Below are 26277 nucleotides of genomic sequence, written 5' to 3'. Positions count from 1 at the left end.
CAACCCTCTGGGTGAAGAAGTTCCTTCTCAATTCAGTCCGAAATCTGCTCCCCCTAATTTTGAGTCTACGTCCTTTTGTCCTAGTTTCACCTGCTAGTGGAAACATCCTCTCTACTTCTATCTTATCCATTCCCTTCATAATTTTGTGTTTCAATAAGACCACCCCCCCACCCCCCCCCCCTCCATTCTTCTAAATTCCAATCAAGATAATCCCAGTCTACTCAGTTGCTCCTCGTCAACCAACCCCCTCAACTCCGGAATCAACTGAGTGAACCTCCTCTGCACCCCCTCCAGAGCCAATATATCCTTTCGCAATTCTTCTAGGGTATGAATATCTACGGGCATCAATTTCAGTGCGAAATTCAGCTAATCTTTGAAAAACTGGAAAGTTTTGTCAAGATCTTTGTGGTCATCATTAAAAATTACAAAAGGATTTTATTTTTCTGCACTCTTTATTTCCCAATGCAATAAGAAATTTCCTTTTCATTTTTTATCAGCTATTTATTGACCTACAAAGTAAGGATTTATCATTTATTTAAATAATTTAATTTCTGGCAAAACCATGTTCAATTATGTGTTCCACCTTTACTGTGCACCTTTATGGTTTTTAAAAATGAGGGTCTACAAAGGATCTGTATTGGAGTAGAATGCTGATCTTATTTTTTGTAGTTGGCCTGTAGAACTTTTATTCAAGTTTTTTTTCCAAGTATCTTCCTAATCTCACAAATTCTGGCGTTTCACGCAATGAGAAAACATGGTGAGATTACACAAAAGGAACACAGGAGCAGGAGGAGGCCTTTTGGCCCATCAATCCTGCAACACCATTCAATACCATCACGTCTGATCATCCAGCCCAGTGCCTATCTCCCATCGGAAAGTGGAAATTTCTGTGCCTGATTACATGTTACCAAACTTGTTCCTAACAAAATTCACAACAACCCTAAATAATAAATTACCTACTTTCACTTTAAAGCTTTAATATTTATCCAAAACAAAAAAAGGATAGCATCAATACACAAGATTGGACTTTAAATGTATCATCACTGTTTCAGGCTCACAATTAATGATACAGTTTTTAAAATCTTATTTCAGAATGCACAATGACTTTATTGACAAGTTTTGTAACTATGGAGAACTTGAAATCTTTAATCTTTTTCACAGTTCAAGAACATTTCTTCAGTGGCTGGCTGATATAAATTATGGGGCACAAATTTAAAACTGAGTCAAGAAGCATCAAAATCAGGTCCTGACTGTTCAGGTTATTATGTTGTTGACTGGGAAAATTACAAACCATGAAATTCTATTTTTCTGTGTCTCCATTGTAAGACATCAATTTTTATTTTAAACAATCTATTTGAGTACAAAGGTTACTTTATGAAATAAAAAAAAGTGATGTAACTATCCTGGACTTAAACTTAAAGAGAAGATGCTGGAAAATCTCAACAGGTCTGGCAGCATCTGTAAGGAGAGAGAAGAGCTGACGTTTCGAGTCTAACTGTCAAAGCTGACAAAGGGTCAGTTAGACTCGAAACATCAGCTCTTTTCTCTCCTTACAGATGCTGCCAGATCTGTTGAGATTTTCCAGCATTTTCTCTTTTGGTTTCAGATTCCAGCATCCACAGTAATTTACTTTTATCCTGGACTTAAACTTTGCATTAATGTAAGCCATCACTTTTGCAGCAATTTGTTTTTTTTTGAAAATAAAATTTCTAGACAACAATAAAGAATTTTATTTTTTCATAAAAGGTAATGATACTTTGGTACCTACTTAATTCTTGTAAAAACACAAACTGGAGACAAACTCTTCAGTAGCAACAGAATTTGCTGAATTCAAGATGGCTAATTGTGTCTCATTTGCTGAGGTTAACAGCTGCCAATTGTAATCCTGTATAAGTAACTGGTAAAGAAGTAAACCCACATCCTCATCATAAGCAACAAGGGAATAACTAGGTTTTCACCATTCTGGTAAATCTTGAGTATGCAATGTCTATGGAAACAAAAGATACAGAAAGCAATTTGGAGTAAAGACACTGACCTGTTTGAGGGCTTTCTTGCTGTGCTTCTGGGATGGAGACATAATCTTATTCTGTGAGATGGAAGGAGAGGGGCAACTTGACTGAGGTGAAGCTGGTTGAGGCGATAACCTGGATGAAACTTGGATAAAGGAAGGGAAAATTAGTATTGTATTTACTGTATTTGAAAAATAAAGTTATTGCGTCAACATTAAATTTGTTCCAAGAGTTAGTGATAGAATGTTAATTTTATGTTTCAATCATAAATTAAATTAAAATGAAGAACTGTGGATGTCGAAGATCTAAAACAGACAAAAGCAGGAATTGCTTAAGAAACTCAGCAAGTTCTGGAGGCTTGAAATGTTAACTCTGTTTTAGAACATAGAACATAGAACAGTACAGCACAGAACAGGCCCTTCAGCCCACGATGTTGTGCCGACCACTGATCCTCATGTATGCACCCTCAAATTTCTGTGACCATATGCATGTCCAGGAGTCTCTTAAATGTCCCCAATGACCCTGCCTCCACAACTGCTGCTGGCAACGCATTCCATGCTCTCACAACTCTCTGTGTAAAGAACCCGCCTCTGACATCCCCTCTATACTTTCCTCCAACCAGCTTAAAACTATGACCCCTCGTGTTAGTCATTTCTGCCCTGGGAAATAGTTTCTGGCTATCGACTCTATCTATGCCTCTCATTATCTTGTATACCTCAATTAGGTCCCCTCTTCTCCTCCTTTTCTCCAATGAAAAAAGTCCGAGCTCAGTCAACCTCTCCTTATAAGATAAGCTCTCCAGTCCAGGCAGCATCCTGGTAAACCTCCTCTGAACCCTCTCCAAAGCATCCACATCTTTCCTATAATAGGGCGACCAGAACTGGACGCAGTATTCCAAGTGCGGTCTAACCAAAGTTTTATACAGCTGCAACAAGATCTCACGACTCTTAAACTCAATCCCCCTGTTAATGAAAGCCAAAACACCATATGCTTTCTTAACAACCCTGTCCACTTGGGTGGCCATTTTAAGGGATCTATGTACCTGCACCCCAAGATCCCTCTGTTCCTCCACACTGCCAAGAATCCTATCCTTAATCCTGTACTCAGCTTTCAAATTCGATCTTCCAAAATGCATCACCTCGCATTTATCCAGGTTGAACTCCATCTGCCACCTCTCAGCCCATCTCTGCATCCTGTCAATGTCCCGCTGCAGCCTACAACAGGCCTCTATACTGTCAATGACACCTCCAACCTTTGTGTCGTCTGCAAACTTGCTGACCCATCCTTCAATCCCCTCATCCAAGTCATTAATAAAAATTACCAACAATAGAGGCCCAAGGACAGAGCCCTGTGGAACACCACTCACCACAGACTTCCAGGCAGAATATTTACCTTCTACTGCCACTCGCTGTCTTCTGTTGGCCAGCCAATTCTGTATCCAGACAGCTATGTTCCCCTAAATCCCATTCCTCCTGACCTTCTGAATGAGCCTACCATGGGGAACCTTATCAAATGCCTTGCTGAAGTCCATACACACTACATTCACAGCTCGACCCTCATCAACTTTTCTAGTCACATCCTCAAAGAACTCGATAAGGTTTGTGAGGCATGACCTGCCCCTCACAAAGCTGTGTTGACTGCATTTAATCAAGCCATGCGCTTCCAGATGGTCATAAATCCTATCCCTCAGAATCCTTTCTAACACCTTGCAGACGACAGACGTGAGACTTATTGGTCTGTAATTGCCAGGGATTTCCCTATTTCCTTTCTTGAAGAGAGGAATTATATTTGCCTCTCTCCAGCCCTCAGGTACGACTCCAGTGGACAGTGAGGATGCAAAGATCTTTGCAAGTGGCGAAGCAATTGCATTTCTCGTTTCCCAAAGCAGCCGAGGACAAATCTGGTCCGGGCCTGGCGACTTGTCAATCTTAATGTTTGACAAAATTTTCAACACATCAGCTTCCTCTATCTCTATCCATTCCAGCATGCACACCTGCTCTTCAAAGGTTTCATTCACTACAAAGTTCATTTCTTTCGTAAAGACAGAAGCAAAAAACTCATTTAGGGCTTCCCCCACCTCCTCAGACTGCACACAAAAATTCCCTATGCTATCCCTGATCGGCCCTACTCTTTCTTTGACCATTCTCTTATTCCTCACATAAGTGTAAAATGCCTTTGTGTTCTCCCTAATCCGTTCTGTCAAGCCATTCTCCTGCCCCCTCCTGGCTCTCCTCAGACCATTTTTAAGCTCCTTCCTTGCCTGCCTGTAATCCTCTAGAGATGAGCTTGACCCTAGCTTCCTCCACCTTATGTAAGCTACCTTTTTCCTTTTGACTAGAAACTCCAACGCTCTCGTCATCCAAGGTTCCTTTATCTTACCACTTCTTGCCTGTCTCAGAGGGACATATTTATTCATCACTTGCAACAACTGTTCCTTAAACAGCCTCCACATGTCTATAGTGCCTTTACCATGGAACAGTTGCTCCCAATCCATGCTTCCTAACTCATGTCTAATCGCATCATAGTTTCCTCTTCCCCAATTAAATATCCTCCCATTTTGCCTAATCCTCTCCTTCTCCATAGCTATGTAGAATGTGAGGCAGTTGTGGTCACTATCACCAAAATGCTCTCCCACCACAAGATCTGATACCTGCCCCGGCTCATTTCCGAGCACCAAGTCTAGAATGGCCTCTCCCCTCGTCGGCCTGTCAACGTACTGAGTTAGGAAACCCTCCTGAACACACCTTACAAAAACAGCTCCATTCAAATCTTCTGCTCGAAGGAGGTTCCAATCAATATTGGGAAAGTTAAAGTCACCCATTACAACAACCCTACTACGTCCACACTTTTCCAAAATCTGCCGACCTATGCTTTCTTCAATCTCCCTGCTGCTATTGGGGGGCCTGTAGTAAACCCCTAAAGAGCTGACTGCTCCCTTGCTGTTCCTAATTTCCACCCATACTGACTCGGTAGACAGATCTTCCTCGACAATGGAAGCTTCTGTAGCTGTGATACCCTCTCTGATTAGTAGTGCTACACCCCCTCCTCTTTTTCCCCCCTCCCTATTCTTTTTAAATGCTCTAAACCCTGGAACATCCAGCAACCATTCCTGCCCCTGAGAAACCCATGTCTCTGTTATGGCCAGAACATCATAGCACCAGGTACTGATCCATGCTCTAAGTTCGTCACTTTTATTCCTGATACTCCTTGCGTTAAAGCAAACACACTTTAACTGATCCCTTGGTTCCTTCCCAGGAAAATCCTTCCCACTAGCTGGTCTACCTCTTGCTATTGCCTCACCTGCATCAACTCTCACCTCCGGTATACAGCTCAGGTTCCCACCCCCCTGCCATACTAGTTTAAACCCTCTCAAACTACTCGAGCAAACCTTCCACCCAGGACATTGGTCCCCTTCCAGTTCAGATGCAACCCGTCCTTCTTGTACAGGTCCCACCTTCCCCAGAAGGCATCCCAATTATCTACATATCTGAAGCCCTCCCTCCTACACCAGCTGCGCAGCCACGTGTTAAGCTGCGCCCGCTCCCTGTTCCTCGCCTCGCTATCTCGTGGCACCGGTAGTAAACTAGAGAACACGACTCTGTTCGTCCTGCTTTGCAGCTTCCATCCTAATTCCCTGAAATCACTTTTTATATCTTCAATCCTTTTCCTGGCTATATCATTAGTGCCAATATGTAACACGATTTCTCTCCACAGATGCTGCCAGACCTGCTGAGTTTTTCCAGCAATTTCTGTTTTTTGTGTGTTATAAAACAAATGATCTTGGAGTTATCATGTCCTGATTGTTAACCATTTAGGGCAGATATCATGAATGCGTTGCATAGCAATCAACAAAATCAGCAAAAAACAAACCACAAAAGAGGCCCAATTTTCATCAGTACATGGTTGATAGATTCTGACAATATGGACAGGCTGACAATTCACTTCACAATAAATGTCAAAAAGCTGAGGAAAAACAGAATCATACAACTTGATTTTCCATATTTTTTAAAAATTAGATACTTGAAAAGGTTTTCAAGTGATCTGACCTGATAATTAACTATTTTTTTCTTTATGCTGCACCTTAAGGGTTCCAGCATGGTGGCTCAGTGGTTAGCACTGCTGCCTCACAGCACCAGGGACCCGGGTTCGATTCCTGGGTTGGACAACTGTCTGTGTGGAGTTTGCACATTCTCCCCATATCTGCGTGGGTTTCCTGCCACAGTCCAAAGGTGTGCAGGCTAGGTGAATTGGCCATGCTAAGTTGTCCACAGTGTTAGATGGATTAGTCATGGGTAAATGTAGGGGAATGGATGGGTTGCTCTTCGGAGGGTCGGTGTGGACTTGTTGGGCCGAATGGCCTGTTTGCACACTGTAGGGAATCTAATCTAATCAAACTTAAATAATGGCATTAGATATATATTTCAAACCACACTTTGTATTCATTATTCTCTTTACAAGATGTGGAAGTTACTTCATCACCATACAGTGCTTTCAAGAATTATGACTCTGTAGATTCACAGCCCATACCATTACTATGTGCAATCTTTGATGTCCCTATTGATTGTTTTTATTGCCAGCTCCATCCTCTGCAGTCTATCCAACATCACACCCACTACATTCCACCATTAAAAATATATAGTTAAAATAAAAAATATAAAGATTTTGCTGTCACCACTTGATGCATAGCTGTATTGTTTTAATCCAATGCCTTGTAAAATTTGAGCACAGGCCATAACTAAAACCATTATAAATGTCAAGTGTTAGGCTGGATTAAATGGTACTTCATTATTAACAAGAAGAAAAGTATAGACCACAAAATAGCTTTGCCGGGTTTAATTGTAAACTATATAACTTTTCAACCCAGGTTCTTGATCTGCACAAACTCTGATCCATGCGACAAGAAAAGTAGGTCACAGTTAACTGAATGTCAGATGATAAAACAAAGTGAAAGGTCACAGCTGTTTGGTTGTTCAATGACATTCTTTCAGATGCTCACGCATAAGTAAGATAAAAGTGTTCACGAACACAAGTGAGCACCTCTCATTACTCAGGCACCAAATCCCTGACATAGGTCTTACCCTCAAAGCCTAGCCAAAGTTACACATTAAAAACTGTAGAAAACTTATGGCCAAAGTCACCCCCAACTGTTTTCACACAGATTTTCCTGGCTGGTCACCAAGAACATAGCCAACATTGACGGCTGACAATGGTTGGAGAAGAACACAAAGCAGCGGGAAGTTAAAAAGAATAAATCTGTACAGAGGGCAAAAATGATCCAGATATCAGATTACGAAGTGTGACGTAACCGCTAGATAACTGTTAAACACGAGGAGCAAGTGAGGTCTGCAGATGCTGGAGATCAGAGCTGAAAATGTGTTGCTGGAAAAGCGCAGCAGGTCAGGCAGCATCCAAGGAACAGGAGAATCGACGTTTCAGGCATGAGCCCAGGTCATCCCCTCTGCTCCTCACTCACTGCACATCCCAGGTCATCGCATCTGCCCCTCACTCACTGCACACCCAAGGTCATCTCCTCTGCCCCTCTCTCACTGCACACCCAAGGTCATCTCCTCTGCCCCTCTCTCACTGCACACCCCAGGTCATCTCCTCTGCCCCTCTCTCACTGCACACCCAAGGTCATCTCCTCTGCCCCTCTCTCAGCACACCCCAGGTCATCTCCTCTGCCCCTCTCTCACTGCACACCCAAGGTCATCTCCTCTGCCCCTCTCTCACTGCACACCCCAGGTCATCTCCTCTGCTCCTCACTCACTGCACACCCCAGGTCATCTCCTCTGCCCCTCACTCATAGAACATAGAACACTACAGCACAGAACAGGCCCTTCGGCCCACGATATTGTGCCGAACATTTGTCCTAGCTTAAGCACCCATCCATGTACCTATCTAATTGCCACTTAAAGGTCACCAAAGATTCTGACTCTACCACTCCCACAGGCAGCGCATTCCATGCCCCCACCACTCTCTGGGTAAAGAACCCTATACCTTCCACCCTTCATCTTAAATTTATGTCCCCTTGTAACACTCTGTTGTACCCGAGAAAAAGTTTCTGACTGTCTACTCTATCTATTCCTCTGATCATCTTATAAACCTCTATCAAGTCACCCCTCATCCTTCGCCGTTCCAATGAGAAAAGGCCTAGCACTCTCAACCTATCCTCGTATGACCTATTCTCCATTCCAGGCAACATCCTGGTAAATCTCCTCTGCACCCTCTCCAAAGCTTCCACATCTTTCCTAAAGTGAGGCGACCAGAACTGCACACAGTACTCCAAATGTGGCCTAACCAAAGTCCTGTACAGTTGCAACATCACCTCACGACTCTTGAATTCAATCCCTCTGCTAATGAATGCTAATACACCATAGGCCTTCTTACAAGCTCTATCCACCTGAGTGGCAACTTTCAAAGACCTATGAACATAGACCCCAAGATCCCTCTGTTCCTCCACCACACTAAGAACCCTACAGTTAACCCTGTATTCCGCATTCTTATTTGTCTTTCCAAAATGGACAACCTCACACTTGGCAGGGTTGAACTCCATCTGCCACTCCTCAGCCCAGCTCTGCATCATATCCAAGTCCCTTTGCAGCCGACAAGAGCCCTCCTCACTATCCACAACTCCACCAATCTTCGTATCATCTGCAAATTTACTGACCCACCCTTCGATTCCCTCATCCAAGTCATTAATAAAAATTACGAACAGCAGAGGACCCAGAACTGATCCCTGCGGAACTTCACTTGTAACTGGGCTCCAGGCTGAATATTTACCATCTACCACCACTCTCTGACTTCGACCGGTTAGCCAGTTTTCTATCCACTTGGCCAAATTTCCCTCTATCCCATGCCTCCTGACTTTCCGCATAAGCCTACCATGGGGAACCTTATCAAATGCCTTACTAAAATCCATGTATACTACATCCACTGCTCTACCCTCATCCACATGCTTGGTCACCTCCTCAAAGAATTCAATCAGACTTGTAAGGCAAGACCGACCCTTCACAAATCCGTGCTGGCTGTCCCTAATCAAGCAGTGCCTTTCCAGATACTCATAAATCCTATCCCTCAGTACCCTTTCCATTACTTTACCTACCACTGAAGTAAGACTAACTGGCCTGTAATTCCCGGGGTTATCCCTATTCCTTTTTTTGAAAAGGGGCACAACATTCGCCACTCTCCAGTCCCCTGGTACCATCCCCGTTGACAGTGAAGATGAAAAGATCATTGCCAACGGTACTGCAATTTCCTCTCTTGTTTCCCACATAATCCTAGGATACATCCCATCAGGCCCGGGGGACTTGTCTATCCTCAAGTTGTTCAAAAGTCCAACACATCTTCCTTCCTAACATGTATCTCCTCTAGCTTACCAGTCCGTTTCACACTCACCTCTTCAACAATACGGTTCCTCTCATTCGTAAATACTGAAGAAAAGTACTCATTCAAGACCTCTCCTACCTCTTCCGACTCAATACACAGTCTCCCACTACTGTCCTTGATTGGACCTACCCTCGTTCTCGTCATTCTCATGTTTCTCACATACGCATAAAATGCCTTTGGGTTATCCTTGATCCTATTCGCCAAAGATTTTTCATGCCCTCTCTTGGCTCTCCTAATCCCTTTCTTCAGGTCCCTTCTGGCTATCCTGTATCCCTCCACTGCTCTGTCTGAACCCTGTTTCCTCAACCTTATGTAAGCCTCCTTCTTCCTCTTTACAAGACATTCAACCTCCCTCGTCAACCAAGGTTCCCTCACACGACCATTTCTTTCCTGTCTGACCGGTACATACATATCAAGGACACGTCGTATCTGTTCCTTGAAAAAGTTCCACATTTCCACGACATCCTTCCCCGACAGCCTATGCTCCCAATTTATGCTCCTCAGATCCTCTCTTATAGCAGGTTATTGTTTAACAGCTGCTGAAAATGTGTTGCTGGAAAAGCGCAGCAGGTCAGGCAGCATCCAAGGAGCAGGAGAATCGATGATTCGGGCATGAGCCCTTCTTCAGGAATCTGGGCAGAGGAGATGACCTGGGGTGTGCAGTGAGAGAGGGGTAGATGAGATGACCTGGGGTGTGCAGTGAGAGAGGGGCAGAGGAGATGACCTGGGGTGTGCAGTGAGAGAGGGGCAGAGGAGATGACCTGGGGTGTGCAGTGAGAGAGGGGCAGAGATGATGACCTGGGATGTGCCCCTCTCTCACTGCACACCCCAGGTCATCTCCTCTGCCCCTCTCTCACTGCACACCCCAGGTCATCTCCTCTGCCCAGATTCCTGAAGAAGGGCTCATGCCCGAAACATCGATTCTCCTGCTCCTTGGATGCTGCCTGACCTGCTGCGCTTTTCCAGCAACACATTTTCAGCAGCTGTTAAACAATAACCTGCTGCTAATAAGAAATTGTGAAAAATTCAAGTTAACAACAAAAGTGAGCATTAGTTATCGGAATATCTATAATACACACTCTTGTTCTATTTGAATGACAAAGGTCGGAGCTGAATGAAATTCCAGGGGATTCAATCAGATCTCTGGTCACAACTCCAACAGGAGACTATCTGAATCTGCTGTTTAGCCTCACAGCCATAGAACCAGAAACCTCCCGAAATGTTCTGACAGGATGCTGCTGAAAGTCTGCTGGAACATCAGCAATGTGTATATTTTCTTAACCTTTTCAACTGCATCTTCCCCGGAGGTATGGGTAGAGGTAGCATGACTCACAAAATGACCACAACAAACTGCTTCTTCAGTCACCCACAGAGCACAATGAACACCTGTATATTTCAGAGTGTTTCTGCTGGGCTTTACATAACCCCAGTCAGCCAGCAGGGTTCAATGCACGTAACACAAACCACAGACAAACATGATACCCAAATTCTGACCAGTACGTTCAAGAGCAGCTTACATACACAAGTTAACCATTCATGTGCTGAGCTCAATAACATATAATAACATCTCTATTACATACTAAATTCAATAGGTTTACACAGGATTTGGAGTTATCCTCAACGCCAGCATTTATTGGTCATCCTCATTGTCGTTAAGAATTTGGTGGCTGCAGTAATCATAAAGAGGTCAGCACAGAACATCAGTTCCCTGACTGGACCAGGTTAACAGCCCCAATCAGGGAGCCCTGGCTGACAGACATAAACAGGAGTGTCAGGGGTTCTGTTCATTCTAGGAGCTGAGTCTATGCTAGCTAGATCAGTGTCATATCCTGTCCACGTGTTCATAAAGGGGGACTTGATGACGGGATACTGGCCTTTGTGGAGTTATTCCAGTGGTGACTAGAGTGGGATTAATGATGTAACCATGCAAAAGTGGCTACTAGCTAAAGCCAAACTGGACTTTAAACAGGGACTATAACTGGCTTCAACATTAGAAAATGCAGCAAGTGGAGCATATGAACAACAGGGCATTCCTATGGAAATGGACCCCCTCACCAGTCAGACTGAGCATGGGGAACACCACTTGAGTGAAGGCAATTGTACAGCCTCACTCAGGACATATTCTGAACAGAAAGACTCTCGGTCAGCTCCCAGCAAAACCCCAAAACAAATCCAAGCCTCAGCCAAACAGTTAGAAGCAGATTTAGGATCCAAGCTGGTAAGTTATTGTAGGTGCTGACAGTATACGGACTTGAGACAATAAGAGAGTCCCACTGGTCCAGGAATGGGTATGTGGCTGGTACCCCTGGAAGGTCCGCCTACATCTGCTTTGGAACAGTTACATTGGGTCTGATTTGGATGTTGGATCAAAATAAACGTCTGTTTAATTGATCTCCCAGTTCTAATGGGGGTCAATACCTGCGGGGCCATTTCACTGATCGCAGAAACACTCTTTAAAGAAATTTCTCTGGATTCTAATCCTTAAGTTTATGCAAGACCTTGCCTTATCTGAGAACATATACTGAAGAACCCCTACAGATTAAGTGGCTCAGTGGTTAGCACAACTGCTTCACAGCACCAAATACCCGGGTTTGATTCCAGCCCCAGGCGACTGTCTGTGTGGAGTTTGCACATCCTCCCCGTGTCTCCCTCCGGGTGTTCCGGTTTCCTCCCACAATCCAAAGATGTGCAGGTTAGTGAATTGGCCAGGCTAAATTGTCCGTAGCATTCAAGTATGTGTAGGTGAGGTGCATTAGTCAGGGGTAAATATAGGATAATAGGGTAGGGGAATGGGTCTGGGTGGGTCACTCTTCGGAGGGTCAGTGTGGACTTGTTGGGCCAAATGGCCTGTTTCCACTCTGCAGGGATTCTATGATTCAATGAACTTCAGTTACAGTCTCTTATGAAAAGCAACTGGTGTAAGTTCCCACTGACTGTTGTAAAAAGGCTTGTTCCCAAGCTTGATGGGTCAGAATTGGTTGAGAAAGATTCAGCTTGATTGGCTGAACATTTTTTGTTTAGAAAATGGCTGCCAGAGTGAAGTTCTAATTAAATTGCCAGACGTGTTTCAGGAAGGTCTAGGGACAATCAAAGGAGCCAAGGCACCTGGCATGTTGACCAGGAAGCAATTCCATGATTCTGCAAGGCCCACCCAGTGCCATCTGCCTTACGGAGAAAAGTTCGGGGCAGGAATCAGGAGGCTGGAAAGTGAAGGAATCATCAAACCAGTCCAGGCTGAATGGGAAGCCCTATAGGTCGGTTCGCCTTTGTGGGAATTTTAAACAAACGGTAAACCACTTTTCACAGTTGGATAGATACCCAATATCTCACACTGAGGATTTATATGTAAAACTGACGGGATGCTGTCCTTCACAAAGCTGGATATGAGCCATGCATACCAACAATTGAGATTAGATGAGGATTCCCAGATGTATGCTACAGTCAATACCCATAAGGGATTTTACCAATATAAATGAGACTGTCTTTTGAGGTCTCGTCTGCCTGTGACATTTTCCAGTGGACAATGAAGAATTTTTTACAAGGTCTATCCAGGTTGCCATTTATCTGGATGATGTGCTAATAACAGGGAAGACCAATAAAGAGCACTTAGAGAACTTGGACATAGTGCTTAAATGTTTCTCCAAGGCAGCTAAATGCCTCAGCAGGGAAAGATTTGTGTTCCAGGCGTCCCAAGTGACCTCCTTGGGCTACAGATTCGACAAGACTGGGTTACACCCGTTGGAAGATCAAGTGAGGACGATCAAACATCTGTACCGGAGCTCAGGCCTTTCCTTAGGTTGGTGAATTATTGTGGAAAATTCATACATAACCTGACTTCTATCACATCTACTATTGAATAAGGGTCAGCCCAGGAAATGATCTTGTAGCCAAGATGTAGCCTATAGGGAAATGAAGAGACAGCTATTACCATCTAAGGTGTTATGACCCAAAGCGAGATGTGGTGCTGACATGCAATACCGCCCCATACAGTATCAGCGTTGTGTTGGCTCACCGTGGGCCGAATGGAGAGGATTGTCCAATAGCGTATGCTTCCTGGACTCTGGCTGACACTGAACCAAAACATACCCAGATAGAGAGGGAAGGTTTGCCAAGACTGTGGAACTGTCTGACAGCACAGATGTAAATTTGTAACATTAACAGGGCACAGACCTCTGTGAGGGTGACTTAAAGAGATAGGGCCCTGCTGCCCATAGCTTCAGGTCAAATTCAGTGGTGGGCCCTTATTCTCAATGTGAAAATTACTGGTTGGAGCACCATCCCAGAGGCCAAGTGGCAAATGCAGATGTCTTGAGCTGCCTCCCACTGGCAGATACACCAACTGATAGTATCACTACTGGAGGAGACCATTCTGGTTTTACACTTTCTGGACAGCCTTCCCATCACCGCTGACAATATCAGACTGTTGACACAAAATGATCCGGTTGGGGCAAAACTAAAACAGCTGGTGGTGGTAGGGGAAACAAAAAGGGTCGTTACGTCCAGAACCGAAATCTTTCTGGACACAGTGAGCCCAGAATCACAGTTAAGGACGGCACATTATTATGGGGAGTAAGAGCAATTGTCCTAAACAAAGGTCGACACCATTTTCTGGCTGAACTCCACCAGGGTCATCCAGGGGTTTCCAAAATGAAGATATTGGCGAGAAGTTACAGGACTGGACGCTGACACAGCCGTGTTGGTGACGCAGTGCCCAGGGTCCCACTGGGACAAAAATTACCACCAGCAGCTCCCCCACATTGTGAGAAAGACCGAGTAAACCCTGCACTCAGTTACACGTCAATTATTCAGATCCTTTCATGGGCTCAGTGTTCTCAGTCATTGTGGACACCCACTGGAAGTGGCTGGATGTGCAGAGAGTTCCTTCGGCAAACACAGAGACAATGATTGAAACATTTTTAGCATCATTTACAACACCCAAGTTGCTGAAGTGTTGCTCACAAACATCATTTATCAGCAGGGATTTCAAGTATTTCCTGAAGTCGAATGGCATGTAAGGACAGGTCCATAACATCCACCATCCAACGGTCTGGTGGAAACAGCGGTCAGAATGTTAATGGCAGGCTTAAAGAAACAGCCGGCAGCTTCACTAGATACAAAACTGTTCCGATTTCTGTTCGATTACAGAACCACTCTTACCCAACAACAGGGACAGCTCCAGCAGAGTTGCTGATGAGGAGAGGACTCTGCACCAGGTTAGACCTGATATTCTCGAGGGTGAGGGATGGTGAAATGGCAGCAGAATGCCAAAGCCAGCCAGATGCCATCTCTAAGCAAGAGAGACAGTTTACTTCAGGGGATGAAGTTTGGTGTTGAAACCATAGAAATGGCCCTGCATGGGTAAGAGACATGGTCAACACGAGGTCAGGTCCCATGATGTACAAGTTCAGGAAGGTGAGGGGGTCCTGAATAAGCATGTGGACCACAGGAAAGCTGCAAACCCACAATCCGGGGCAAGAGCAAACCATCCCGGGCCCCTCAGAACATCCAGAAAGTCTGTCAGACCCCGTGGCTTCTCCCCCTCCGCCAAGTGTCGAAGAAACCTCTGAGGATGTGAAGGACATGGCAGATATCACAGCCTTGACACCGTTACCGCCTGAAGATGATAAGGAATTTCTTCTAAGATGCTCCATGTGCTAGAGGTGAGTGACAGTCCAGTACCCGGCGCTAGGATCCGAGGCAGAGACAGAGGAGCAAGACCTGGTGTGAAAACACTGCAGGCGAAGCTCCAGGACTCAGAGGGGAAGGAATGTAATGATCGTAACAAAGGTCAGACACGTGGACCTCACAGAATGAGTTCCCTGACTGAGGCTGTTATCCCTGTCCAATCAGGAAGCCCTGGCTAACAGACATACACAGAAATGTGGGTGGGTTTATTGGGTATTTTGAGGACTGGCTGTACTTAGCATGTTGATGCATTGTATATTGATACAACATCTGTATAATCAAACTTTTAAATATTAATCGATTTGAACCCCACAGCAGATGGAGGAGTAACAACCTGTAGAATCTTACTGGAATCTATACTCTCTACTGTAATTTTTTTATTTCACAGGAAAGGAAAATTGCTCGATTTTAAATGTTAGAGTGTACAAATTGCTTTGTTATAATAAAACTAAATGTGTGCATGAATAAAAAATAAAACAGGAGTGTCAGGAGTGCTGTTTACCCGAGGAGCTGGCTCTGTGCTAGCTGGGTCAGTGTCATATACTGTCCTCATGTAACTAAAGGGTCACTTGGTGACAGGACATCAGCCTTCATAGAGTTAGTTCCTTCTTGAATTCCAACAGTCGATCATAGACTCATAAAGGTATACTTCGCAGAAAAAGGCCATTTGACCCATTCAATCTGTGCTGGTCAAAAACAAGCACCTAACCATTTTAATCCCATTATCCAGTCGTCTGTTTGGTGAAGGTAGTCCCATAGTGCTAGCAGTGAAAATACAACAGTGAAGAAACTATGTTTACTTCAAGTGTCACTTCCTAAGATGGATATTTCTTTTGACGGATCATTAATTTTCAGTTCACATGGATTTGTACCATTTTAGGAGGTTAAAATAGAAGATTATAAAGTTTAAACAGGCCTGGGTAATTCCAGTTTAAATATGCTATTCCTACTAACATAAATGTTCTTATGCAACTGCTTTTATCACTGTAGGCCATTTTAATAAATATATTAATTCTTTCTCCAATTTGTATCTTCAGTTCCCATTCAATGCATCAATTTCAACAGGGTTATCATGTTGCTAGCCCTCTCATCTCTTTCTCAGGTTCTTAGTTATGACATGGCCATAGGTCTATCAGTGTTAGTGAGGGGAGTGCAATCCCAACACGACACACCCAGTTAAGTAGAGGTCATTAGGAAGATTTGAAAAGGAAGAATCCTGAGCAACTTTCTCTTCTTCAATTCAGGGATAGGGAGTCCAAAATCATTATCCTCATGATTAGCACAACTCCATCAGCAAACTGACCATACACAATCTGGATGCTTCCTGTTCTGTAGTTCAGTATTAACCACAGTGTATATTTGTACATTGCATTGTCAAGATTATCACATTTTGCTGGCTTTGTGCAAGAAAGCATTGGAAATTGGCACACAGCAGTGTGGAAGACAGCTACACTTGAAGGAATGTATCTTTAAATAACCTATAACGACCAAATTATGTTATTTATTTCCCTGATTGATAGGAGACTGTAGGCACGCGTTATTTCCATCACACCAGTCTAATTATTTATGCACTTTTATAGTGATATGGCCAACAGCAGCTGCCCATTCTATGCATGACTGCCCTTTCCTGAAGGTGTTGACTCACGATGAGGTTATATTAGCACAAGGCTGACGGGAGGGACCTGCTGTATCTCAGGCAGTTCGTTAAGTATTGACAAGATGGTCATATCATCAAAGCCACAGAGCAAGCAGCCTTGCCGCTAGTGACAATTGCGTGTACACATTTCCCAGCAGAAACCACTATGAAACACTCTGAAGCAGATTCTCTGCATTTCCTTGACTTATCAATGTCAGTAGCAGCTTTCTACATGTTACCCTGGCTGGTGTTTGCTTATTCGGTGCAAACTGGAAATAAAATTTGTGACAGAGTTACACCCGATTATGTAATTAGCCAACAGACTGTTGAGAGAACTCAACGACTGCTTAAAAAATAAACTGCAGGTATTATAAAGAGACACCTGGTTTCATCAAAATTCAACTTCACACTCTAATCATATTAAAAAAACCTCTAATTCATTACTTAGTCAAAACAAAACATTTGAAATTACCACAACATTTACTCTGGGAATGTGATCGGTACAGATAAGAAAATATTAACATCGTGTATGGATCCTGCACGATTTTAGTGCTAATATTTACATTTTGTGGGTGGAATCAAATGAAATTGTGCAAAATTTGTGGAATGTTAAACATAACTGAACTCCTAACAGCTTTGCCATTTACCAACCGCTTGCCTATTGCTCCCTAGCCTCCTTTTTAAACCATTTCGGTGATCAATATTCACAATGTTTACATAGTTACTGAATTTCTCTTTCTGGCCAATAAAAGGGAAATGCAATTCTGAAGATGTCAAGTTCCACTCATTGTGCAGTTGCCACTAGTATCAAAGTATTATCCTGATGGTAGCTGCAGTGAACAACAATACAAACTGCTGTAGCTGTGTCCATGATTTCTCAAGGCCTGCCTGTCTGCAAGATCACTCTGCAATAGCAGACACAAGAGAGGTGTGGAGCTATTTACTACAAACTTAAAAATTCAGCAATTTCTCCTGTGATGTTCACTCTGTTCCATTCAAAGGCATTTTTAAGCTGCAGTATTATTTCTGCAATGATTGGTCACATTCAGGTCTGCTGTAAATTCAGTGTTACAATATATGGTCAGTGAATTTCAAAATCCGGCCTCAGGAACGACAGAAAACAATTTCACTTTAGTGAAGAAAGAATGCAGCATTGCACACAAATGCCAGATTTATTTGCATTTCAGAAAAAAGGTTACAGAGTTAAAGTGACTGAAGAATATATGAGTTTGGGTTCCTCCCACATAGCAACCATGACAAGTGGGATTCTGCATGTTTATAATGTTAGTCACTTTAACAGACTAGATTTTCTAAAACACACAAGTTTCCAACTGAGTAACAGTGCTCCTTACCTTTGTACTGATCAGAATAAAAATTTTTATGTAACATTTTCTTTTTCAGACTAAACCTCTGAACGGTTGAAGCTGCTGCTGTTCTTTGTTTTGTCGTTTCCACCTCCTAAGCTCATTGGTTGAATAGCACAGTAATGCAGTTTATGTCAGCGAAATAAAAGTGTTTCTTTGAAAAAAAAGTGACATTTCCGCTTTCTGTAACTTTATTTCTGTACATATAAGGAAGCGGTTGTTGATTTTTATCAGCAAACTTCCTGTATCAAGAAGAATATGAAATACATGATGTCATGTTGAAAATGCTACAGGCAGAATAAAACGATAACTTTGTAATTTTGCAAACAAGTTGAATGTGCAATGGAACCAATTGCTCTCCGAGTAAATAGCACCTTTTAGATTGTGCCTTTCTATTTATAACTGATTCACAAATCTCTATGCTGACATTGCTGTAAAGTGACTTCAACTCCAAGCTCCACCCCTTACCCCTTTACATAGATCAGTCATCTGAATTTAGAGTCTCTTAATTGTCTTTGATGACTTCGTCCAATTCCATGGCTGTTGTCAGAGCCACTGTCTCGAGGTGCCAAGTCAGAGCAGATCACCAGTCTCTTCACTTTGCTTCTTCTCAACATCACCGAAGCTGACGGCTGAACACCGTACAAAATTCAGGCACCAATATGCGTCATTTGGATTAATGTTTGCTTCTTGAAATATGGAAACCACAGAGCTGTTGTTACACCCAAATCACCTGTTCTGAAACACAAACTGTCAACACGAATGGGAAATGACCAATTTAAAATTACTTCCCTTTTACTGATACTTTATGAATTTGTGCTCAACAATCAATTGCCAATATTAATTAGCCAAGTCTTGACAAACAATCAGAACAGTGAATGAGGAACTAGATTCGATGGAGAGGGGAAGAAGTAACAGTCACTGCATTGTATTTACTTCCTGTATCTGGCATTTGAAAAACATTTTGTACTCACAGGTGCCAGTTTCTAGTAAAAAAGCCTGCTGTGCACTCACCTAGAAAGTGTATCACTAAGCACTGACATTGTCAACAACAACTGACAGACTCTTACATCTGTGGACACATCCTGTCGACAAAATCTAATTTTAGTCATACATTCTTGCCATCAAACCCTTCCATTATAAACGTCCAAAAGGAAGGTGTCAGATACTCCAGGTTCAAGTACCATTTCACTAAAGACAGTGCATTCCTAATGAGGCCAAACAGGTTGAATATCAATAGATGCTAAGAACCAATGATTCTTGCTCAGCCTTGTGATGGAAAACAAACCAACACAATTTTCAACACCCGATCACAAAATGCAGGGAAATGTGGATGTTGCTATAGCAACTCAATCGCTCTCCCAGAAGGTTTGGAAGGAGAAGGAAAGGACTTTTTTTTTAATGTTTACACATATATTTGAACAGTGGCAGAGTGCTACTACAGTGTGATAATTTTACATAAGAACCTAATGGTTCCATTTCTGTGCCAGAATAATGGTAGGAATATAAGTTCACAAGTGAACTGCACTGAATGAATTATGTTGCTGTACTTGTACACCATATACAAATTAACTTCCAGAAAATTATTTTTTGACTTTGAGCAAAAAACATTACTACCAATATAAAATAGATTTTGCATTCAAAATAGTAGGAAATGCCCACTTTTAATAGTCAAACTCCAATAACAAATGAAAACTGAAATTCCAGTGATATACTTGCAAAAATTATACAATGCTACCTTTGGTAATCATAAAAGGTACACAATGGGGACACAGCATACTATAGTCAATGTCAGCCTAAGCACCCTTTCAACAATGTCATAAGTGTTAGATTACTGTTACTCAGCACCTACTGGATCAAAAATTAGTTATTAATAGTTGTCAGATTTTAAAAATGCAAAATATATTTAGTTTCATACATTTTTATTTCTCTTATCCATTCTTTCCTATCCAACAATTGACTTCTTACATTGACATTGAATTCATCCATTCTAGCATATCCATCCCCTTTGGTCTCTGTATTGACACCTTCTCCAACCTTCAATTTGATTGGTTAATATGTACTTGCTGACCCTGTATCCTCTGGCCATAGGTACACTGTTTCCTTTTCTGTAATGTTACCAAATTGTACTTCTAACACTCTGGTGCACAAAGTTTTGAAAAATACCTGCAATCTGATGGCGTCACAGTACTATGCCACAGCAATATGAAAATACAAAAATGGACAAGATGTATGAATTTAAAATAGGGACCTAGTTAAATATGTAATTCTGACGTAAAGGGAGACTTGTCTCAGCCTAAAGCAACTAAAAAAAGTCTTTCAGAAATCAAAGTTCTTCTGAAAGGGTTCAGGCAATCTGCAGGTGTCATAACCACAGAGCTTATAATGAATAAGAAACATTGTCTCTCTGTGGAAGCCTGCTCACTTACTGAGGGGACCTGTGCAAATAACTCCCAACTATTCATAAAAAAATCACATCTGTTAAATTCTAGCTTACAATTTTAATTCCTTTACTTGGATAGAAAATCTTAAAGCAAATAGAAAGCCTGCAACTTATAATTTTTTTATCTGCATCTAATATTAACGTTTGCATCTATATTTTAGCTAATAACTGTATCTCAGTTTAAATGCTAGTTTTCAGCAATAGTTGTGCAACAAACTAACTTTTATCTTGTTTGAGGCTACTGGTTATGTTAAAATTAAAACAGAAAATATGAACTGTTTGAACAAGCTATGTAACTTCATGCTTCAGGGACCTGGTGTGGTTCTGACACAGGTGAGGCAGGTTTTGAGATCCATTCATTGTTACACTAATGCATTAAGTGTAATTGAAGTGAGCATTATAAACGTGGGTTTGAGTTTATAAAGAAAATTGTCTGTTTAACCTTCTTGTATTGTCATTATACCCATGAATGACGATAATGCTATACCACTTCACATTTGTAAATCTCAGCTCTGGAACCTGTGCTGGTGATAAACACCACAATTCGAAGCAAATACCGGCACCAAAGTGTCAGCAGGGGACTCAGCCCAGTCGGTTCTGACTGCTCCATTGTGCTCTATGGAGCCTTCAATGGCTGAACACAGGACTTCTGTCCCACATTCAGGAGGAAGTCCCACATCAGACAGCCGTTGGCCAATCAGAGTGGTCAGTAGGTCTGCGAACAGCACCATGTTACAGCAGTCACCACAGCTAGTCCCTGAGGTAAAGGAGATAATGGAAGCCAAACTGAAGGTAAGAGGGGGATCTCAGCAATGAGGAGAGTGAAAAGAGTGAGGGAGCTGGGATTGAGAGATAGTGAGGAGAGTTAAAGGCGATTAAGACCTTGTGGAGCCTTGCCTCGATTGGACACAGGAGTGTGGACATTTTTCTGCAGTGGATATAATAGCAATGAAGATCTGATAAAGCACATAGTGGTCACTTACAGTCATTTTAGCACCTCAACAGGCTGCTGAATGCCTGCACCTCACACTGTAAAATGGAAAACGGGGCAGAGGCAGGAATGCATTGAGAAAGTCACATACTGCATTTAATGAGCCCGTCTTCAACCTCACCAAAAACAGACCATAATACACAACCCTATAGGTCAAATCTTATGGTATTCTGGCTAAGTGCAAGTTACATTTTTGGAGAAATTCTTGCCTGAAGTCCAGCAAGATTTCTCATCTTATCTTACCAAATCTCTTCATTAATTACCTTCTGACTCCTATAGCATCTCTCAAGTCCCAATTTCACCTCAGCTTACCATCTGCTATTTCCAAAACAACTCCCATTGACCAGATATCGACAGAAAGACCAGCATTCCTTGTATCCGCACCATCTGGAAAAGCACTGTACATCCAGACAACTGTTGGCAATCTGTAGTGCTATGGCACAGAGCTGACATCTCATTGCACACACAATTCCATTGGCCCTGCTACTTGTTGTTTAGCTACATTCCACCTGAACACTCCCTCTAAGTCACTGCTGGTCTGACGAAAATGCCCAATGGACACCCACATCTTGTCATGTCCAGTAGGGAACATTACATACAGACAAACCATTGGACAAATCCAGATACGGGCTTTTCTTTATGGTCTTTAAACAGGAACAAAAAAAAATCAATAGAAGCTGCTGTTCACCCCATAATGTCAACTAAATGGTGGCATGATGATCAAAGACTATCCATCAGTCCAATAAACATTAGCATAAATTTGAAAATTTGCAAAAAAGGTGAAATGTCTGACTTTAAAATGAAGACTAATTTATACCTGAATTCTAATCTCTATTACATATCATCTTGACTCAGAATGCACGGTCCCATTGAAACTCAGGATGCTGAAGTTTAATAGAAATTGCTGGAAAATCTCAGCAGGTCTGGCAGCATTTGCAGAGATAAATGAGAATTAATGTTTCAGGTTGAATGACCCTTCCTCAGATCAATTAACGCTGATTTCTCTTCACAGATGCAAGCTCGACCTGCTGAGCATTTACAGCAACTTTTATTTTTGTTTCTGATTTACAGCATCTGCAATCCTTTTGGTTTTTATACTGAAGATCAAGTTTGCTGAATATACTAAAGGTCATCTATCTGCCTCTGTTTCCAGTCTGTACAACTTGATTTACTGTTGTTACACTTTTGACACTGTATGTAGGTCAAGTGTTTCTCATTATAATCCGATTTTCAGATGTGCGTGAATGTTTAATCACTCACACTGCACTAACATAACTAACTCAACTAGCTGTCTGTGGAAAACTACAGGAAAGGAAAATTGCAGGTTTGTTAAACCATCCCAGCTGTTGCAAATAGTATCACAACTTCCCTTGATATATGTGTTCTGGCTTACTCAAGTTTCCAGTTAATGTCAAAGACATTATCCAGCAGATGGATTCAAAATTTGAACAACAGAAACAGCACAATTTAATGTGATTTGTCACATGTTGGTAGGAAATACACCAATGTCTGATTAAGAAAGGACAAGTTCAATTTACTTGGCTGGTTCCTCATTCTTAACACAATTTCCACTTTCATTGTTGAATTAAAAAGATGCAGGTTCCAATTTAAAAAAAAACTAGATGTAATGGTCTACAGATCTTGCTGAAATCTCCAGGATTAATGATGGCCATGGTTATCAAAAAATCGTTGATGTGAGCAAAATATATTACAGCCAATATGAAACAGATTTTACATTCAAAATTGTGGACATATTTCGATATTAATACAATCAAACTCCAATAATCAACTTTTTCTACTGAAAATGGAATTACCAGGGATACACTTACAAAAACTATACAATGGTGCCTTTGGTAATCATAAATGCAAAACAATAAGGATAGCATTAATCGGGGCATAGTGATAGTGTAAAGATTTCCAGCTCCAACAATCTGCACACAGTTATCAGTGCATCAATCAACAGATTGACCTCCAGTTCCAAAGGTCCCTACCACACAGGGGCCTTTGGGTCCTGCACAGTGGGAAGGCTGGGTTAAAGGGGGCATTTTTCTTCAAAAGGTACTTGAGAGAGATTTGTATATCAACAGTAAAGGGTCTAACATGAACCACTGTAACTGGATCTAATTCTGGGCAATAAAGCTGGACAGATAACAAACAGTGGGGCGTATTTTAATGACAGCAACCACAACACAGTACGTTTTAAGTTTGTTCTAGAAAAGGAAAAAGTTGGTCTGCAATAAAAGGGTTTGGACTGGAGATGGCAGATTTTATTAAAATAAGGCAGGATCGTTCCAAAGTAAACAGCTAGTTTGATTTTCAAAGGTTGTGAGAAGATTTGTAGCTCAGGTGCTTGTTGTGGTTCTGTTCGCCGAGCTGGGAATTTGTGTTGCAAACGTTTCATCCCCTGTCTAGGTGACATCCTCAGTGCTTGGGTGCCTCCTGTGAAGCGCTTCTGTGATGTTTCCTCTGGCATTTATAGTGGCCTGTCTCTGCCGCTTCCGGTTGTCAGTTTCAACTGTCCGCTGTAGTGGCCGGTATATTGGGTCCAGGTCGATGTGTTTGTTGATAGAGTCTGTGGATGAGTGTCATGCTTTTAGGAATTCCCTGGCTGTTCTTTGTTTGGCTTGCCCTATAATGGTAGTGTTGTCCCAGTCGGATTCATGTTGCTTGTCATCTGCGTGTGTGGCTACTAAGGATAGCTGGTCATGTCGTTTCGTGGCTAGTTGGTATTCATGGATGCGGACCATTAGCTGTCTTCCTGTTTGTCCTATGCAGTGTTTTGTGCAGTCCTTGCATGGGATTTTGTACACTACATTGGTTTTGCTCATGATGGGTATCGGGTCCTTCGTTCTGGTGAGTTGTTGTCTGAGAGTGGCTGTTGGTTTCTGTGCTGTTATAAGTCCTAGTGGTCGCAGTAGTCTGGCTGTCAGTTCTGAAATGCTCCTGATGTATGGTAGTGTGGCTAAGGGATGCCTAAGGGAAAAACAACGGAACGAGGACATGCCGCAACCCAAACGGCTAGCCACACTACCATACATCAGGAGCATTTCCGAACTGACAGCCAGACTACTGCGACCACTAGGACTCGGCGAACAGAACCACAACAGCTAGTTTGATTAGATTAGATGAGATTAGATTACTTACAGTGTGGAAACAGGCCCTTTGGCCCAACAAGTCCACACCGACCCTCCGAGAAGCAACCCACCCAGACCCATTCCCCTAAATTTACCCCTTCACCTAACACTATGGGCAATTTAGCATGGCCAATTCACCTAACCTGCACATTTTTAGACTAGGTCTACAACAGAACAGTGGGAGCCATTCAAAACAGAATTTGTGAGCAGGTCCAGCATGTTTCCTCGAGGATGAAATGTAACAGCAACAAACCCAGAGAGACCTGGATATCTCAGAATATTCATGACTGGATAAAAAGGAAAAGACAGGTCTTGAGCAAAGGGAACAACAGAAGCCCATTGGAGGAGAGTTCAGGGGGGAACTGAAGAAAGGTGAACAAAGAGGTAAATAAGAAAACACTAGTGGATAAAATTTAGGAGAATCCCGAGATATTCTGTCATATTTGTCAAAGAGATGCACCCATTAGGGACCAAGAGAGTGAGCAAGAGAACATCGATACGGTGTTAAATAAGAACTTCACATCTGTCTTCACTCAGGAAACGGAGAATGTAGGTACAGAGCTTGAGAAGAGGGATGGTGAGATTCTTGAGCAATTTGACATTAGGAGTGAGGAGGCATCAGAGATTTTGAAAATAGACAAATCCCCAGGTCCGGATGGCTTATATCCCAGGCTGCTGTGGAGGGTGAGGGAGGAAATTACAGGACTCAGACCCAAATTTTTAATTCCTCTGTGACCTCAGGGAAAGATGAGACAACTAATATGGCTTCATTTTTCAAGGAAGGTGGTAGAGATAAACCAGGGAATTACAGACCAGTGAGTTTCTCATCAGTGGGAGAGAATCTATTGGAGAAAATTCTGAAGGACAGAATTAATATCCACTTGCAGTGGCAAAGTTTGATCACAGATAGCATAGTTTGTCAGAGGGAGGTCACACCTAACATATTTGATATACTTTTTTGAGGAGGTGACCAGATGTATAGATGAGAGTAGAGCAGTTGATGTAGTGTATATACCTTTGACAAGGTCCCACATAGGAGACTAATTAAAATAAAGGTCAAAAACATGGGATCCATGGCAATTTGAGAAATTGGATCTAAAATTGTTGAATGGTAGGAGGAAGAGGGTGGAGGTAGGAGGCTGTTTGTGTGACTGGGACCTGGTGTCCAGTGGTGTACCACAGAGATGAGTGCTGGGTCACTTATTATTTTTCATACATATATAAATGATTTAGAAAAATGTAGTGGGGATGGTAAGATGATTGGCTGACTGCTTGACAGTGAGGAAAAAGTGGATTACAGGAAGCTACAGGAAGGTTGGTTAGATGGGCAGGTCAGTGGCAGATGGAATTTAACCCAGATAAATGTGAGATGGTGTACTTTAGAAGAAGTAACAAGACAATGGATTACTCGATGAATTGTAAGACATGAGGAAGCTCAGAGGATCACAGGGATCTTGTGGCATTTGTCCTGGACAGGTTAATACAGTAGTTAAGAAACTATATGGGACACTAGCGTTTATCAGTCATGGTGTAAACTATATGAGCAGGCAAATCACGATGGAGCGAGACAGCACTATGGTGAGGCCACAGTTGAAGTACTGTGTGCAGTTCTGGTCCCCACACTATAGG

General features: G+C 42.4%; 1 protein-coding gene across 10 annotated transcripts in view; it reads right to left on the bottom strand.

The window, feature by feature from the left end:
- The window catches only part of asxl2 (ASXL transcriptional regulator 2), a 342366-nt gene that overhangs the window by 75613 nt on the left and 240476 nt on the right, over window positions 1–26277 (bottom strand). For 9 of the 10 annotated variants that reach the window (XM_087976921.1, XM_087976916.1, XM_087976950.1 and 6 more), the window contains one exon: window positions 2036–2154. In XM_087976921.1, the coding sequence (XP_087833047.1) occupies window positions 2036–2154 (119 nt within the window). Of the gene's footprint in view, window positions 1–2035; window positions 2155–18068; window positions 18800–26277 lie in introns of those variants that run through there. The other variant, XM_043675935.2, reaches the window with a different exon arrangement.

The sequence above is a fragment of the Chiloscyllium plagiosum genome, unplaced genomic scaffold, assembly GCF_037043375.1.
Source record: "Chiloscyllium plagiosum isolate Xiang-an unplaced genomic scaffold, Cpla_swu_hap1 HiC_scaffold_3, whole genome shotgun sequence".
Lineage (NCBI taxonomy): Eukaryota > Metazoa > Chordata > Chondrichthyes > Orectolobiformes > Hemiscylliidae > Chiloscyllium > Chiloscyllium plagiosum.
This window is presented reverse-complemented; position numbering and strand designations above follow the sequence as displayed.